At 56.7% G+C, this 17,038-nt stretch overlaps 1 protein-coding gene across 4 annotated transcripts in view; it reads right to left on the reverse strand.

The window, feature by feature from the left end:
- SHANK3 (SH3 and multiple ankyrin repeat domains 3) overlaps window positions 1–17,038 on the reverse strand; it is a 51,647-nt gene that overhangs the window by 29,444 nt on the left and 5,165 nt on the right. For all 4 annotated transcript variants that reach the window (XM_047785837.1, XM_047785838.1, XM_047785839.1 and 1 more), the window contains exons 5-13: window positions 16,259–16,367; window positions 16,032–16,183; window positions 15,758–15,925; window positions 15,541–15,657; window positions 15,083–15,160; window positions 14,119–14,185; window positions 7,989–8,262; window positions 4,900–5,102; window positions 3,660–3,773 (exon numbers count right to left, since the gene is read on the reverse strand). In XM_047785837.1, coding sequence (XP_047641793.1) covers window positions 3,660–3,773; window positions 4,900–5,102; window positions 7,989–8,262; window positions 14,119–14,185; window positions 15,083–15,160; window positions 15,541–15,657; window positions 15,758–15,925; window positions 16,032–16,183; window positions 16,259–16,367 — 1,282 coding nt within the window. The remainder of the gene's footprint in view (window positions 1–3,659; window positions 3,774–4,899; window positions 5,103–7,988; window positions 8,263–14,118; window positions 14,186–15,082; window positions 15,161–15,540; window positions 15,658–15,757; window positions 15,926–16,031; window positions 16,184–16,258; window positions 16,368–17,038) is intronic.

The raw sequence follows: 17,038 nt of genomic DNA on the forward strand, positions 1-17,038 counted from the left end.
ACCTGTCTCCTCCACGAACTGGGAGCTTCTTGTGGGAACGGACTACATCGTGTTTATTTCTGTGATCCCAGCGCCAAGCACAGCGTCTAGCACGTAAGAGGCAGGCCAAGTGCTAACTGGCAGGGTGGGCGGAACAAGCGATGGGTAGAGGGATGGATACCAGGGTAAATGGATGTACAACCAGATGAGAGAAAGAGAGTGGGCTGGGGGTCGGGGCTGGATGGTGGATGATAAAAAGGAGCTGCTGGGCGGCCTGGTCATCCAGGCAGGTTGATGGATGAAGAGATGGATGGCAGGATGGGTGGGTGAATCCAAGAACAGATGGATCGAAGAGCAGGTAGAGCAGTGGCTGGATGGAAAAAAGAGGACCTGTTAATACCAGGAGACAGAGATGACAGGAAAGGTACGGACCTGGCTCTCAGGGCCACTGACTTGTGTGCCTCTCAGCACGTGGAGAGTCTCTTTGGCCCTCTCCTTGTAGAGCAGGACGATTCACCTTGGAGGGTCCCCCAGGTTCTCACGGCCTGTAATTTCATCTCACTGGCACCCTCCCAAGCACTCACAGGCATCTCTTCCCTCTGCAGCACACCTGTACCCACCACCTGCTGTGCCCAAAGCCAGGGCAGGCTGGGCCTCCTCACTGCTCAGGGAGGGCACAGGCCTCTCCCAGCCTCCACCACACCCTTCTCCACACGGATCCAACTCCAGAAACGTCCACAGTGCCTGCCTGCAGAAGGACCCCTCCCCCGAGAAAAATCCACGGATCACTGGCCTCCTATTTTTATATCTGTCAACCAAACAAAATATATTTATTATATAACACAAATTCGTTTTCCGGTTTTATTAATCCCACATAGCAGCCAGCTAAGATGAAAACACAGAGTACGACCCTCCCCCCGCCCCACCCAAGTACTGGAGGAAAAGGAGGAGGAGGAGGGAGAGTGCCAGCCAGAGCCAGAGCCAGAGCCAGAGCCAGAGCTCTAGGGGCCTGACAGCTGCCTCGGGCACACTCGGCACCGGCACCATGCCCTCCCCCGCGGCTCAACTGCCCCCACCCCACCTGCAACTGCTCCTTTCACCCCAGACAGGAGCTGCGGGAGCTGGGGCATCAGCCTGGTCCACACGTGTTGGCAGCGTCCCCTCCCTGGCCTCTGAGTCCCTCTGTCCCAGCTCCAGTCTCGCAAACAGATCTCTTTGGACCTGGGCCTATTGGAAGCAGGTTCCTGCTCCTGGGCTGCCCTCTCGCTTCTGGCAGAACTCAGCCCCTGGGTTGCAAACTAGAGACTCTGCCCATAGCGGCTGGCGGCTGGACCTGCAGGTGAGGACAGAGGTCACTCCCACCCCCTCCCAGCAGGCGGCCACCAACCCTGAAATGCTCCCATCCCCCCAGGTACCTACTGACACTTTCAGATGACAAATCCCAGAGGACCCCCCCACCACCACCACGTCTAGCCCTGCAATTGCCTGGAGGTCTTCAGCTCTTTCCCCAGGAGCCTCGGCATCCTCTCTCTTCTCCATGACTGCAACCCAGCCTTGCCCGCCCCCTCTCCATCTCCTTGCTCGGTCCTGCCTCAGCAGGAAGCCTAGTCCGAAATGACCAGCACAATCAGGACAACGCCCCCTGGACTCCTCCTGCGACACTGCCACCAACTTTAGCCCCACCATCCTTCCCCTGGTTCACGGGCCTCATGCTCCCTGCTCCAGCCCTGCCATACCCTCCCCAACAGGCTTACCCAGCCAGAGCCCGGGGACTACGGCGGCTACAGCACAGACCCTGCAGCCCACTGCCTATACCACAGACAAGACTCTGCCCCCTGGGCTGTAGTACCCACCCTTCTCAAATGGACTGATAATAACTGTCCCCATCTCCCAGGCCTGCTGGGACACGCCAGTGAATTCTTAGCTATAACACAGGTCAAACCCAAGCCAGGCATCCTGACATGACACGGAGCTAGCTGGCTGCCAGCATGTGTGGACCTAGAAGGCCACGCCATGCTCTGGCAAGCAGGCTCTGCCCCGCCCCCGTCCGCGGACCACCGAGACGACCCTCGCTGTCCTTCAAGGCTCAGCTCAAACGACGCCTCTGCTTGAAAGCCCTGACTCCTTCAGACCAACCCAGGAAGCTCCGCTGAGCTCAGCCCGTCACGGCAATGCAACAACATTTCTACCGTGGCCGTTGTGCGCGCCTGCTCCTCGCGAGGCAAAGAGCCAGCCTCCGTGATCCCAGCTTCCAAGCCCGGGTCCAGCACACGTCAAACACCTAATAAACATTTGCTGTTCTCAAATTCCGACTCCAGCCCAGACCTCGCTTCTTCCTCCCCAGCTTCAGGCTCAGATCCAGGTTCTCAAACTGGAACCTTCACTGCCTGCCCTGTTGGGAAGTAAGAGATCCACTCTCTACTCAGGTCCGGGGACCCCCTTCTTCCCCTCCCTTCCCTTGTCCAGTTGGCACCAGGGCCCAAACGTCTGAAACCATTCCCCATCTGAACACACCACCCCACCTCCCCACCATGGGCAGAGAGCAGAGGGTCTGTCCCAGCCACGCTCCCAGACACAAGGAGAGCTGTTAGGGGCAGGCAGAGACAGCCAGGTCAAAGTGTAAAGGCTCCTGCTCAAGACTGGACCCTCCCTGGGCCTCTGCCACGCCCCACAAGGAGCAGGAGTCCAGGCCACACAGAGTGGGCCCCCCTGGGGAAACTCTCAACCCATGATAAGGGAGTACAGCAACCCTGGGCCTGAGCCCTTCAGGTGCAGAAGGACAGAGCTATGCACCCTGGGTCCAGACACACCGCCGGTGACGTCCACTAGCCTCCGCTCACTCAGCCAACCAGCTCTCGGGGCCAGAAAAACAACCTGTGGGTCCAGGGGCCTTCTGAGACCCCCAAGTGCTTGTTGCGAGGGCACACACGCAGTCAGCCCTGGCCCGGGCTCCTGAAAGGACCAGCCTCTCCTGTCCACTGGCAGGAAGGACCACCTCAGATCCCAGCACCCAGAGGGGTCCTTTCTGGAGGCCCAGGTGGTCAGCAGGGAGGGTCGGGCTGAGGCTGGCTCACCAGCCCCAGGAGCTCGGCCTTTGCACTCACATCCTCGATGCAGGCTAAGGATGCGGCCCCACCCCCCTGCTGCCCCCAGACCACCCGGGCCCCAGGGCACCCGTGACGGCCCCTCCAGGCCCAACTGGCCTCATTTCCTCTTGGCTAGTCCAGGCCCCCCTGCACTGCCCACTTGGACAATCTGTCCACTTTGGAAAGTCGCCTCTTTTCTCAAACTGACCTCTTTCCTTGTCTGCCAGCCACGCAGGAATCACGTACTCCAAGCACCCAGCATCTCCGTGAGAACCGTGTTTGGGGGGGTTATGGTCGATGAGAGCCATGTGTGGGATCCGACTGGTGCACATTCACACACGTGCATCCTGTGGGTACACTCATGTGCCTCCACAGCTGTCAAGGGCCCAGATGCACACACGTGTGTTGGTAAGTAAGTACAAGGGGTGTGTGTGTCACGGAAATGAGTTTGCATCGACTTTGAACGTGTGTTTGCCTTTGCTCTGGTCTTTCCTCTGTGAACGTCAACATGGATTTGCCTCTAAGCAAGACCAACGGGAAGCTGGAAAGGGCAGCATCCTCAGGAGCCGCCCAGGGGACGCAGGGGTCACTCACCATGCCGCGTGTCATACTGTCTCATCTGCACCTCCTCCACGCAGTCGGCCGGGAACCAGCCCGTGCGGCCTTTCACGGTCCCCTCCCAAAAACCGCCCTCCCCAATGCTGAGCACTGGAGGGACAGAAGCCAGACAGGCCATCAGGGCAGAGTAGGGCAGCCAGAGCCCACCTCCCCTGCGCACCGCTCCCCCCACCACCACCACCGCCAGCCCAGGTTTGCTCACCCACCCTTCACCCTTTCTCCTTTGCCTCCCTTCCCTTCCTCATCCTCCTGGCTTTTTCCCTGGGAAAAATTTTGGGATCCACACAGAAGAGAGAAAAGAACAGATGGGCTCAGCACAGGATGGGCATGTGGGGGACAGAAAGACGCACAGATGGACACACTCGAGGGGGGACAGGAGGCAGAGGCAGGGGCCACAATCCTGTTCCTGCCCTCCCAGCTGATCCCTCTCCTCCCACCTCTTGAACCAACCCCCCTACCCTTGCTCTGTCGCCGACCCCAGGGGTCACTGCCAAGAGCTCAGGGTCATTGTGCTGTGGCCAGGGGATCAGGCCACATGATGGACTATAGACGACTGACACTTGCAACTGTTTCTTCCTCAGGCTCCCCTGGACAGAGATCACTCATGATGAGGTCAGACAGAGCCCCAGTGATGACAGACCCCCATAAAGGGAGGAGCTGGTCATGGCACAGGATCCCCTCCTTACAGACACCCACATAATCGTCACAAATAACCCCCACGATGGCAGAAAATGCCCACATATCACAAGGGTTTCCAATGAAGAAAGTCCCCGAAGTGACAGAGAAAGCTCATAATTCAAGCAAGCTCTGCCACAGGACAGGGTCCTACAGAGAACCCCAATGACACCAGCCCCCATCGCGACATCAAAACACCCCCATGACAAGAGGAGCCTCTACCGTGACACAGGGAACCCAAAATGACAGAGAATGAGGAGGGACGCACATGACAGGAACCCCATAAAGACAACCCCTCCCTGACGGAGCCCTTCACGGTGACACAAGGAATCCCCAGTGGTAGATGCATCTGATAATGACCACAGCGGCTCAGAGTTCCCAGAGACACCCCTAATGACAGACACCCCAAAATGGCATCAGCCCCTCCACCGATCGCCGAGAGGCCCGCCCTGCACCCCAGAGTGGCGCCCGCGAACCCGGGAAGGCCCGGCGCCCCACGCCGCGCCCCCTCCCCGCGACCCCGCCCCCCGCGCCCCCTCACCCTTCACGGCCTCGCCGCGGTGCAGCGGGATCTCGCCTTCGCCCTGCGGGCTGTGCGCCTTCACGGCGATGAACTTGCGGCCGGGGACGGCGCTGTAAAGTTTCCGCTTCGGGCCCCGTGGCGGCGGCGCGGGGGGCGCGGGGGGCGCCGGGCCGGGGCCGGGCGCGGGGCCCGGGCCGCCGGGGCCGCCGGGCCCGCTCGGGCTGTAGACGAACACGTAGGTGACGGACGCGATGCCGGGGGGCAGCGGGCACGCGAAGCCGGCGCCCGGGGCCTCCATGGCGCGCGGCCCGGCCCCGCCGCCGGCCTCACCGCAGCCGCCGCCGCAGCGCCCGCCGCCCGCCGCCCGCCGCCGCCCGCCCGCCCGCCGGGGGCCCGGCCCGGGGCCGCTCCATGGGCCGCGCCGCCGCGCCCGGCCCGCTCCCGCCAGCGCACGAGCCGCGCCCGCTCAGGGCTCCGGGGCCGCGGGGCTGCGCTCCCGGGCGCGCCGGGCTCGCTCCATGCCGCGGCCGCTCCGCGCGCCCCGCCTCCTCCGCGGCCCGGCTCCTCCCTCTGCGGGCGGCGGGCCGGGCTCCCCCTGCTCCCCCTGCGGCCCGGTCGCCGCGGCCCCGACGCGGAAGAGGCCACGGGGGCGCGGGGGACTCCGGTGCGCGGAGGGCGGAGGAAAGGGGAGGCGGGAACGGCGGTCTGAGCGGCCAGGTGGGAGCCAGGGAAGGAGTGGGGGCTTCAGACACCAGGAAGGCCCCCTCGGGGAGGGCTCCCCTCCCCGCCGCCGCCCGAAGGGGCTCCCCCAGCAGGTCCGCGCCCCCGCCTTGCGGCTCAGGCCTGGGCCTCCCCACGCCCAGAGCGCGGCACGTGCGGGGCGCCCGAATGCCACCCCCGCCCCCTAGACCTGTGTCCCCTCCTCCTGGACAGATGCTCATGGCCTCTCCACGCTGACCTCCTTCCCCGGACCACTCCCCTCCAGACCCAGGCGCTGAGCCTGAGGCCTCCGCCCTCCACCTGTGCCCGGCTCGACAGCCGGCCCCGGTTTCCTAGCGCCTGGGCCGACCCGGTCCACATTCTCAGCCAACAGCTAGGCTCTCTGATTTGAGAATTCGCTAGACTTAAGAGAGCTGCGCACCTTCCTTTCCCTCCCCTGGCCGTTCATGATGCTGTTCCCAACACCTCAACTACTCTAATCCTGCCCACCGGGGAGAAGTGACTCTCAGCTCCAGACACCCCCCCCCCCCCCCCGCCCCCGTCTCTGCCCTGCTCAGGGAAGCAGGTGGAGACCCAGGGAGCACACTTGGTGCCTGGCTCTGCCATCAGGGGGCGCTGGGGAAAACTGCCACCTCCCCACCTCTACCTCCCAACCCCAACAGCAGCTCAAAAGCCTCCCTCTCTCCTTCCACCAAAGGTGATCGCTCCCTGCAGGGCCACTCCCTGGGAGGCTCCCTTACCTGGATCACTCTCCGCACAACTGCTTCTTAGCCCTGCGCCCCAGCTGTCAACGTCTTTCTGAGACCTTTTAGGGCCCCCTACTATTTGCTCCCACCACATCTGGTACCCTAGGCACCTCCTAAATGTTTGTCGAAAAAATACAATAATTCTGCTGTCCCCACAGAGCAGTGAGCTGGAGCCCTGCACAGAGCAAGTCTTAGTATTTGCTAAAAGGATGAATAAATAGACACAAAACAAATGAAAGCAGGGCTTCCACACAGTTCCAACTCAGGAGCAGTTCAACTGCAAGACTGAAAAACATCCCAAAGTTTGTTCTTTTAGCCACTAGGCCAAGTACAAGTTTGGGGGGAGAACCGAGGTGCTCTGAGGCAGGGCAGACAGCCTTGTAGGCCCGGTAGGGACACAGAGAGACAGAAGACATCACAGCTCAAGGCTACATGAGCAGGGACAACGGCAGAGGCAAAAATGGCTTTTATAAGCTCTTGCTGTGCCCGAAGCCCTCTGCTGAACCCTCAAGCTTAGAAAGTTTGGGAATCAGGTCTACCTGGGCTTGACTTAGCCGCTTCCTAGCTCTGTGACGCCAGACAAGTCATTTACCCCACCTGAGTGTTGGGACTGTCATCTGTGAAATAAGGCACAGCCTCATAAGTGGTCAAGGTTAAGTGAGAGGATACACACTATGCTGCTCAGCTCAGTCATCACTGTGAAAACAAAGTGCTGTTTATGTAATTCGTTCATTCAACATATCCCTGCACCTTCTACAGGACTGACTCTCGGGAAGCTACAGGAAACATGGCAAACGGCTCCTGCCCTCAAGGTGCAGGGAGGAGAGGTGCCTTAGTCAGCAGCGGCTGGCCTGAGCTGTGGTCCGGGGGGGGGGGGGGGGGTAGGGAGCCCTCACTGCCCAGGTCCCAGAAGGCTTGCTGGAGGAAATGTCTTGGGTAGGGTTAGTCTTGCCTCACTGATGCGAAACGCAGGCACAGAGTGGTTAGCTGATCTGCCCTGGCCACACAGGCAGCAGACGCTGGACTGCACTGGACCCCCTCCCCTCCCCACTGCTCAGGTCAGTGGAGCGCCAGCCCAGGCTTTTGCTCTAAGTTCTAGGAATGCCAAGTCCTCTACAGGTCCTTGGATCTCAGTGTCCCAGGACTCACGGTGAGCAGGAAAGAGGAGAACCATGGAGCCCTGTGGTTATATGGGGCTGGAGCGCTGAGGGAAAAGACCGAGGCTCCCCCGTGGTGACAGGGCTAAGGGTCACCTATAGATTTTGAGCCCTCATGGAGAGGCAGTTCCATTCCCTAACCTCTTACCACATGTCGCCCAGCCCTGCCTCGTCCCAGCCCTCCTCCTCCGCCCTGGCACTAAAGCACAGGTCTGACCAGACCCTCTCCTCCCAACATGCTCCCTCAGCTGCCCACTGTCCCAGGGACAAGCCCAGCTCCAAGCAGAGGTCAGCATGGGGAGCCTGCCCCGGCTCCAGCACCACTGTCTTCCCTTCCCCACCCAGGGAGGCCCTTCTGGGGGCCGGGAAGTTCCCCCACCCAGAGCCTCAGCTCATCACTGCAGAGGTGCCAGGCATGCTGGCTCCTCCCGGGCCAGGTCCTGGCACTGCCCCCCCGCCCCGGCCCAACCCAGCCACCTCCTACCTGATCTTGCTCTGGCTGCCCCTGCCTGCTGCGGGGCCACTGCCGTCATTCTCTTGGTCACCGTCTCGGTCCCGTTCTTTCTCCTCCTGCAGCCGCTGGAGCAGCAGCTGGTGGGGGAGGCTTCGCAGCGAAGGTCCAGGAGAAGCTGCTGGCTGCACCTCACCCTTCAGGTTGATGTCACTGGCTGAGCGCTGCAGGGGCCGAGGAGAGGCCAGGCCGCTGGGGCCAGCCAGCCGCCGCCGCTTCGCATAGCTGGGGGTTTCCCTGAATGGTACTGGGGGGGGAGGGACAGGTGAGACTCTGGGCAGCCAGATAGGGTGACCAACGTGTCCTGGTTTGTCCAGTATTTCTAGATTTTAAAAGTAAGATCTCATGTGCCAGGAACTGCCTCAGTCCCAGGCAGCCAGGACAGTTGGCCACTCTATGACTGAAGCTATGCTGGGGGGTCACGTGCCAAACTGCCTCTAACTCTAACGTCAGGGGTAAAAATCTGTCCTTCCTTTCAGCCAAATGAGGTCTTGGGAATACTCAGATCTGCTCCTGGAGCTGCCCATTCACACGCTTCCAGAAAGACAGACTAGGCCACATGTGACAAATCTCACCCAACTACTAAGGCATGGGGTCATTTGCAGTTGACCCCTAACCAGAGAAACCGTAAGTGATGCTCTGGAGCGGGGTTGGCAAACACCTGTAAAGAATCGGACAGGAACCATTCCAGGCTTTGCAAATCATACGGTCTCTGTCGCGAGGACTGAGCATTGCCACTGCAGCGTGAAAACAGCCTCAAACAATGTACAAGCAAATGGGTGTGCCTGAGTTCCAATAAAGCTTTATTTAAATAGCAGTTGGTGATTTAAAAAAACACGATCCAACTATATGCTATTTACAAAAGAATCGCTTGAGATCCAAAGACACAAATAGGCTTAAAATAAAAGGATAAAGGAATATATTTCATGTAAATAGTAACCAAAAGAGAGCTACGCAGCTACGTTAACATCAGACAAAACAGACTTTAAAAAGTGTTACAAGAGACAGAGAAGGACATTATATATCAATAAAAGTGTCAATTTATCAAATAGATTAACAATTATTAACATACATGCATGAAACAACAGAGCATCAAAATACATGAAACAAACATATATTTGGAGAAACAGACAGTTCTATAGCAATATTTAAGACTTCAACACCCTCCTTTCGATAATGGATAGAACATCTAAAGAGACGATCAATTAGACACAGGAGACTTGACCGATGAGACCTAGTGGATATACAGAGAACACTCCACAAAACAAGAACAAAGTGCACATTCTTCCCAAGGCACGTGGAACATCCTCTGGGAGAGACCATTTGTGAGGCCCCCAGAAAGTCTCAAGAAGTTTTAAAGACTGGAATCATACAAAGTACCTTCTTCAATCACAATGGAAGAAGCTAGAAATTAAGAACATAAAAAAGCTGGAAAATTCACAAATATGTGAAAAATTAAACACACATTCTTAAACAATGCATTGTGAAGACAGAAATCACAAGGAAAACTGAAGACACTTTGCGAAAATAAAAACAAAAATACAACATACCAAATCAGCAAAAGGGTACTAAGAGGAAAATTTGCAGTGTAAACACCTACATTAAAGAGTGATAAGTTCTCAAATCAATAAGCTAAATGCACATCTTAAGGAACTAGAAAAAGAGAAGTAAACCAATCCCAAAGCTAGCAGAGCAAAGAAATAATAAAGATTATGTGCAATAAATGAAACAGAGAATAGAAATACAGAGAGAATCAGTAACACCAAAAGTTGTTTTTTTGTTTTTTTTTTTAAATATCAACAAAATTGGCAGACCTTTAGCTAGACCAAGGGAAAAAAAGAGAAGAGAGAAACTAAAACCAGAAATGAAAACTGGGGTAATACTACTGATCTTATACAATTAAAAAGAAGTATAAATAAATACTATAAATAACTGGATGCCAATAAATTAGATAAGCTAGATGAGAAGGGCAAATTTCTAGCAAAACACAAGTGACCAAAACTGACTCAAGAAGAAAAAGAAAATCTAAACAGGCCTATAAAAAAGCAAAGAAATTGAATCAGTAATCACAAAACTCCCAACAAAGTCCAGCCTTGCCTCACTAATGAATTCTACCAAACATTTAAAAGAATTAACACCAATCCTTCTCAAGTTCTTCTAGAAAAACAGAAGAGGAAGGAACACTTCCTAACTTATTCTATGAGCGATGTAAAAATGAGCAAAGAAGTGGACATTTCTCCAAAGATACACAAAAGGCCAATAAGCACATAAAAAGATGCATCATTATCCATTACGGAAATGCAAATCAAAACCCCAATGAGATACCACTTCACTTGGACTAGGAAGACTATAATCCAAAAAACAAAAACAAAACCAAAAACACAAAAGTTGCGCAAGTGCTGGTGGGGATTTGAAGATTTTGGAACCCTCGTACACTGCTGGTGGGGAGGTAAAATAGTGAAAAACAACTTGGGAGTTCCTCAAAGAATGAAATATAGAATTATCATAGGACCCAGCATTGCTCCTCCTAAATATACGCCCAAATTAATTGAAAACAGGTATTCAAACAAATACAATGTATACATGCTCACAGCAGCAATACTCAAAACAGCCAAAGGATGGAAGCAATCCAAGCGTCCATCAAAGGATGAATGGATAAACAAAATGTCACATATACAACGGACTATTAATTCAGCCATAAGAAGGAATGAAACAGTATGGATGAAGCGTGAAAACATGCTTTGGCTTGTTGAAAGAAGCCAAACACCAAGGTCATTCCACTTACACGCAATAGGTAACTCCACATACATTCGCAATAGGTAACTCCATATAGACAGAGCATATGTTAATGGCAGACAGCGGTTCAGGGAGAGGAGAACGAGGGGAACAATTGCTTAACACGCACAGAGTCTCCATTTGCTGTGATAACAAATGTTTCCGAATCCAATAGGGCTGGTTGTGAAAGGAGTAAATACCACTGAATTATTCAATTTAAAATTATTAATTTTGTTATATGAATTTAATTGTAACTGAAATTTAAATCCTCAAGCTTAAAGCCTCAATTAAGACAAAAACAAAAATAGACCGGACTAGATTTGGCCTGAGGGCGTTGTTTGCCAGACCCTATTCTAGACTCCAGTTATGCAGAGCGCGGACTAGCAGCCTCACCTGCAGCTCTTTAGAAATGCACAATCTCAGGCTCCACCTAGACCCTCTGAGTCAGAATCTACCTTTAACCAGATCCCCAGGAGACTCAAAATATACATGACAAAGGGAGAAGCACTTCCCTGGGCACTCTTCAAAAGCACTCAGAGACAGCAAGTCAATGAGAGATAGCAGTCTAGCGTGCACAGGAGAAGGTAGGAGAGCCTGTGGACCCAGAGGTAACTCAAGGCAACAGGTGAGGAAGCAGAGGTGGCTGCTCCCAGGTAGGGTTCCTGCTTCCAGCTGGCCAGTCTAGAGGGAGCAGGTGGGGCTGCCAAGAGGCTTTGGGGGAACTGCCCCCTGAAGACCAACAGGTCTCAGCCGACCAGATCCCTCCAGGGGGACTTCCTCCTTGCAGAAAATGAAGGCTGGTGGGGCAGTGCCTCCCTGCTGCTCCTCCTGGGTTGCAGGTCCCACCTGGGGTCCCAAGCTTGGGTAGGATGTAACAGATGACTCACGGAAGGTGTGTGCAGAGGGAGCAGAGGAACAAGGGGGAACCCCTGGATTGCCCAGGTCTGAAGACAGGCTCTGCCATTAACCTCTGTGCCTCAGTTTTCCCCTCTGTAAAAATGGACTGATAATAATCATTCACTGAGGGGGTTACTGAGAGGGTGAATTAAGATAACAGAGTTTATCATGAATATGAATACATTAGCCTGTAGCTCAGGGACAGCTGGCTGTGCCATCTGAGTATACGGATGACACCTGAGCAGGTAGGGATGGGGATGCACGGCCAGCAGAGCTGATGCCCACAATGGCACTAACTGATATGGACCCTCAGCTCAACAACAAAATGCCTAACCCCAGCCAAGTGAGTGCACTCGGGATAAGCCCTGACCAAAAGCTGCAATAATGCCAACCCGGGAGCCCTAGCATCTCTGTCCAAAGACCAGGGGCAGCTGAGGCCTTCCTTAGTCTCAGCCTGGATCATGGACAGGCCCCCACCCTCCAACCAGCTGGATCGAGACCACTTGCCAGAGTCCAGACCCACAGAACAGAATCCCACATGAGGTCAGAGGGGGAAGGGTTGCAAATAACCGTAAAACACCATATTTTACTTAAAGAAACTGAGGCACAGAGGTCCCAAGCAGCTTTCCAAGGTGACATCATAAGCAAAAGAGAGGACCCCACATATCCACAAAGCAGCCTTCTCCCAGGCCAGCAACCACCTCCAAGACACTCACCAGCCCCCACCAGACCATAACTGGAGCCTTGCTCCATCTCTCACCCCAAATTCAAACCTCAAACTTCATCACAGTTCTGAACAAAGCAGAACCTGGACCCCAAGCCTATACCACTTCATCAGCTGAGTACTTATTTTTTTCCTTTTTTTTTTTTCTTTTTTTGCTGTCTTTCTAGGGCTGCACCTGAGGCACATGGAAATTCCGAGGCTAAGGAAGGAATCAGAGCAAAGCTGCCAGCCTAGACCACAGCCATGCAGGATCCACACCACATCTGCGACCTATACCACAGCTCACGGCAACACCGGATCCTTAACTCACTGAGCGAGGTCAGGGATTGAACCCCAGTCCTCATGGATACTAGTCGGTTCTTAATCCGCTGAGCCGCAACGGGAACCCCTTTCAGCTCAGTTCTTTATTCAGCATGCACCTGCTGGAGCTGCCGTCTGAGGGTCTGCCCACACCCTTGGATGGTCTCTCCACCATCCTGGCTCCCTGACCCTGCCTGGGGAACAGAGGGCTCATAGCCAAGCCCCACTGCAGGGAGGTTTGTTCAGGAGAAACTCTCTACAGGAAGACTCCTCAAACTCCTTAAACATGAACTTGACCTTAGTCTTAACCCGACCGTAACCTCACATCAGAACCAACAAGGACTGGAACCCTGAGAGCAGCCCTAGCCCTTTACTGTTCATGATCACTTGAAGTTTTTTAAAAACGGGGTTACCACACCTCATGAAAGAAAGGGGAGCCTGGGAGTCTGTGCTCCAGAGAAAGCCACGTGCAGAAAAGCCTGGTCCACCCAGGACAGAGGGAGCTGAGGGGCAAGCCCTTCTGTGGCCAGGTGGCTGGAGGGAGTGGCCTCTGGCCGGAAAATATTCTTCCCAGGAGAAGAGACCCACCCCCAGCCACCCCAAACCAGGAGGAAGGGCAGGATTCCAGGCCCGAGCACAGGTTCCAGACCAACCACACACTCACGGGTGACATGGGAGTGGGTGAGGCCCTCCTTGAGGCCTGAGGCAAGCCCTCTGGACCTGAGGTTCAGACCGGATGGCATCCCCTGCTTTCCTTCTGGGGCACGTACACACTGGACTTCTCTTGGGCACTGGCTGCCAAGAGCTGAGAGCCCCTCAACCTGAGGCGGCTGCCACCCTCTCCCAGCTGCACTGTGTTCCACCTTTTCCATGCGTGCGTACACATGATCTTGTCACACTGAGGCTTGCTAAGGGCCACTCTGACTGTTCACATTCCAGGCTGAAACGGAACACCGAGGGCAGTGGTTGCCACCCACTGCCACATGGCCCCTGCTGGCCCTTCACATGACCTAGCAGAAAATAAGCCCTGACCCCAGCTTCAACCCTACTCTCAACCTAAGTTGATCCCTAAATCCAGCACTGGCCCCAACCCACGGCCCTAACCATTATAACCATACCCTTGACACTGACCTGACCCTAAACCCCACCCACAGCCCTAACCTGCTCATGCCCTTGACCCTGAACCCTCTGTCCATGCCACACAGGCCCTTCCCTCAGCACAGTCCCCATACCTGCAGGGGCCACTAATGGACCCCTGGGACCACTCCCAGCTGTACTGGGAGAGCTGGAGGAAGAGGCTCAGGGGAAGGGGGCTCCCTTGTAACATCCCCACAGACCCCTGCACTGTTGGGCCCCAACAGCCCCCACAAATCCACATTCAAAGGGACCTGGGTGGGCAGAACTCACCAACATCCGAATCTTTGTGGGTCTTGATGACCTCCGCAAGCTCAAAGTTCCCTGCTATGATGGCCACCTGAGGGAGGGGAGGGGCAGGAGGGAGGCTCAGCAGCACCACACTCGCCACGCCGCGGCCCTGGGGGTGCCTTCCTAGACTCCACGCGGGGTCTTCCTCAGTGGAGCACCCCAGGCTCAGTCCCTGGCCCCTGTCAAACTCACCGTCCCAGTCTGCACGACTTGCAGAGCTGAAGCTGGGGCCCAACGGTGGTCCTGCCTGCGCTCCTGATGGCCATTCCACACGCCATCTTTCCTGCCCCAGACACGGCCCACCCCTGCCTCACTCCTGCCACCCCCTTCTTTCCCTCACCCTGCATCTCATCGCCCGGCAGGCCCTTCCCTGCTGCCTCTGCCCTCCTGACTGGACCCCGCGGCAGCCAGACCCGATCTTCCCACGTCTCCTCAGAGAACTAGGAAGACCCTGTGCCCACTGAGAGCAGAGTGCCAGCTCCCTCCATGGTCCAACGTCCCCACGACAGGGTCCCCACTCCCCCACAAACTCCAGGCCACACGCAGACCCATCCATCTGGTCATCCCGGTGCCAAGAACCAAACCTGCCAGAGAAAGGACTCAGAAACATCACGTGAGTCCAGAGTCTAGGACCCTCCTTCTCGCCCCTGGCATAGCTCTGCCACGTGTCTCTGGCGTGTCAAGCCCACACCTGTGCTCTCCTGGCCCCAGAGCCCCTAAGCTGTCTCTCTTCTCCCTGGAAGGGGAACCAAGGGAACCATCCACGGTGAACAAGCCCCATGAGCCAGGCACTGCACTGGCCCACCCTCTTCCTCTGCTTGACCTAGGGGCGATCCTGGGGTCAGAGGCCCCCCACATTGCCTTCCAGGTCGAGAGAGGCCGCGCCACACAGAGATGGACAGACATGCCCTGGGGCAGCCTCTCACTCCTGTAAACACTCACGTACCTGGAAGGCTGTCTGGCTGTTGTAGTTGCGGACATCCTTGTTGGCTCCACGGAAAAGCAGGACACGGGCACAGCTCTCCTGTGGGAGGGCCAGAGGAGGGGTCAAAACTGGGCAATAGCGTGTGCACACACAGGGGTGCAGGGCACACACACCCACACCCGAGTGTTCAACGCACACGTGAGTAGTGTAGAGACCATCAGGTCAGGTGGACACGTGCAGGTCCCGCCTGGCCCAGCAGCCCAGATGCACACGATCCACAAGTGGTTGTTGGGAACGCACACGTATGACATGCATGGTCGGGGGACAGATATGCACACACAGGCCTGTGAGGTCACAGCTCATGGCAGGACACAGAACACGCACTTGTGGAGTGACACACAGGATCAGACGTGCGCACACCTAGTCAATGTACAACGTCACCTGTGTGTACACACGCGTGGGCACACGCGCAGGCACACCTGGTTGTAGAGGGCGCAGATGTGCAGGGCTGTGTTCCCCGAGGCGTTCTGGGCCCCCATGTCAGCTCCGTAGAACAGCAGGTGCTCCAGGTGCTGCACGTGCCCAAAGCGGCAGGCCTGGGGGAGGACAGAGGTGCCTCTGGGTCTCCAGACAGAGCCCAGACCCCAAACCCAAACAGACAGAGCATGGGACCCCGCCTTCGCGCTCCCCACCCACCTGGTGGACCTCCTGCCAGCCATTCTCATCCGTGGTCCCCAGCTGAGCATGGTCGTGCAGAAGCAGCTCACAGCAGAGGGCGTCCCCCCCACCCAGGGCGCTGTGGTACAGGGGCGTCAGGCCGCGGCTGTCCTTGTAGTCAGGTGAGGCACCCAGGTCCAGCAGGGTCTGCGGGCGAGCAGCCTCAGGATCCGCGCCAGGCCTGCCTCCCCCCCCCCGCCTCCCCGCTACAGGGCCACGTGCCCCTCCAGGCTGCGGCCCCGCCGGCACTGACCGTCAAAGCCGCCGCATTCCGCTGGCGGGTGGCGCAGTGCACCGCGGTGAGGCCGTCGCGAGTGCGGAAGTCCAGGTGAGCACCACCGTTCCGCAGCACCTTCAGCAGGTCCGCGGCATCGTCCAGCTGGGCCGCGAGACTCAGGGGACACTCTGGGTTCAAGGGACACATGAAGGTTACTATCCTGGCCACGCCAAGGCCATGCCCCTTCCTGTGCTGCTTCTCACCTCCTGAGTCAGGATCGTGGAAATTGGGGTCCAGCCCCTTGTCCAGCAGGCGGGCCACCTTGTCCGTGCTGTGCAGCTGCACATATTCCATGAACTTCTTCAGGTTCGCCTGGAACACCCAGCCATCCCGATCAGCCCTCACCACAGCCACCAGCATCGGACCGTTACCCACCTTCCACCAGGGAGCCTCAGGCCACCTGTGGGGCACCCACTGCTCTACCATCTCACGTGGGGACCTTGTCACTCCGCTCATGTCACCCTAAGCCCTGCACTCTCACTGTGGCCCCAATCCTAGCTCAGCCAGACCCCTGTGCTGCTTGAAATGCTTCCTTGCATCCCCAGCCCAACACAGTGGTCAGCCTGAGCCCAGCCAGCCCCTCGACAAGGCCCAGGTTGTCCTGGTCACGGCCCCTGAGTGACTTCCCTACCCCAGCCTCAGCCACTGCCCTGGCTTCTCTCCCTGGCCCTGGTGCCCCAACCTGTCCAGCCTGGAAGTGCCCAAGGCCACCTGGGCAGGAGCCAGCCCAGGGCAGCCCACATCCCCGTCGCTCCCGAGGTGGCCTGTCCCTTCTCTAGCTCTTCTTCCGCAAGAGCTCACCCTATGGCCAACTCCCACCTCGGGGTCCCTACTTGACCACCAGGTGTACCCTCCTCTGACACGACTGTGCCTGCGTTTCATTCATTCACCCAGTCAGGCAGTGGCATCCATTCACTCAGCAAAGCCTCAATGAGCTCCTGCTGGTGCTACCCTGCAGTGTGCACAAGGCAAGGCGCCCTGGC

This window comes from Phacochoerus africanus, chromosome 7 (assembly GCF_016906955.1).
Source record: "Phacochoerus africanus isolate WHEZ1 chromosome 7, ROS_Pafr_v1, whole genome shotgun sequence".
NCBI classification, from domain to species: domain Eukaryota; kingdom Metazoa; phylum Chordata; class Mammalia; order Artiodactyla; family Suidae; genus Phacochoerus; species Phacochoerus africanus.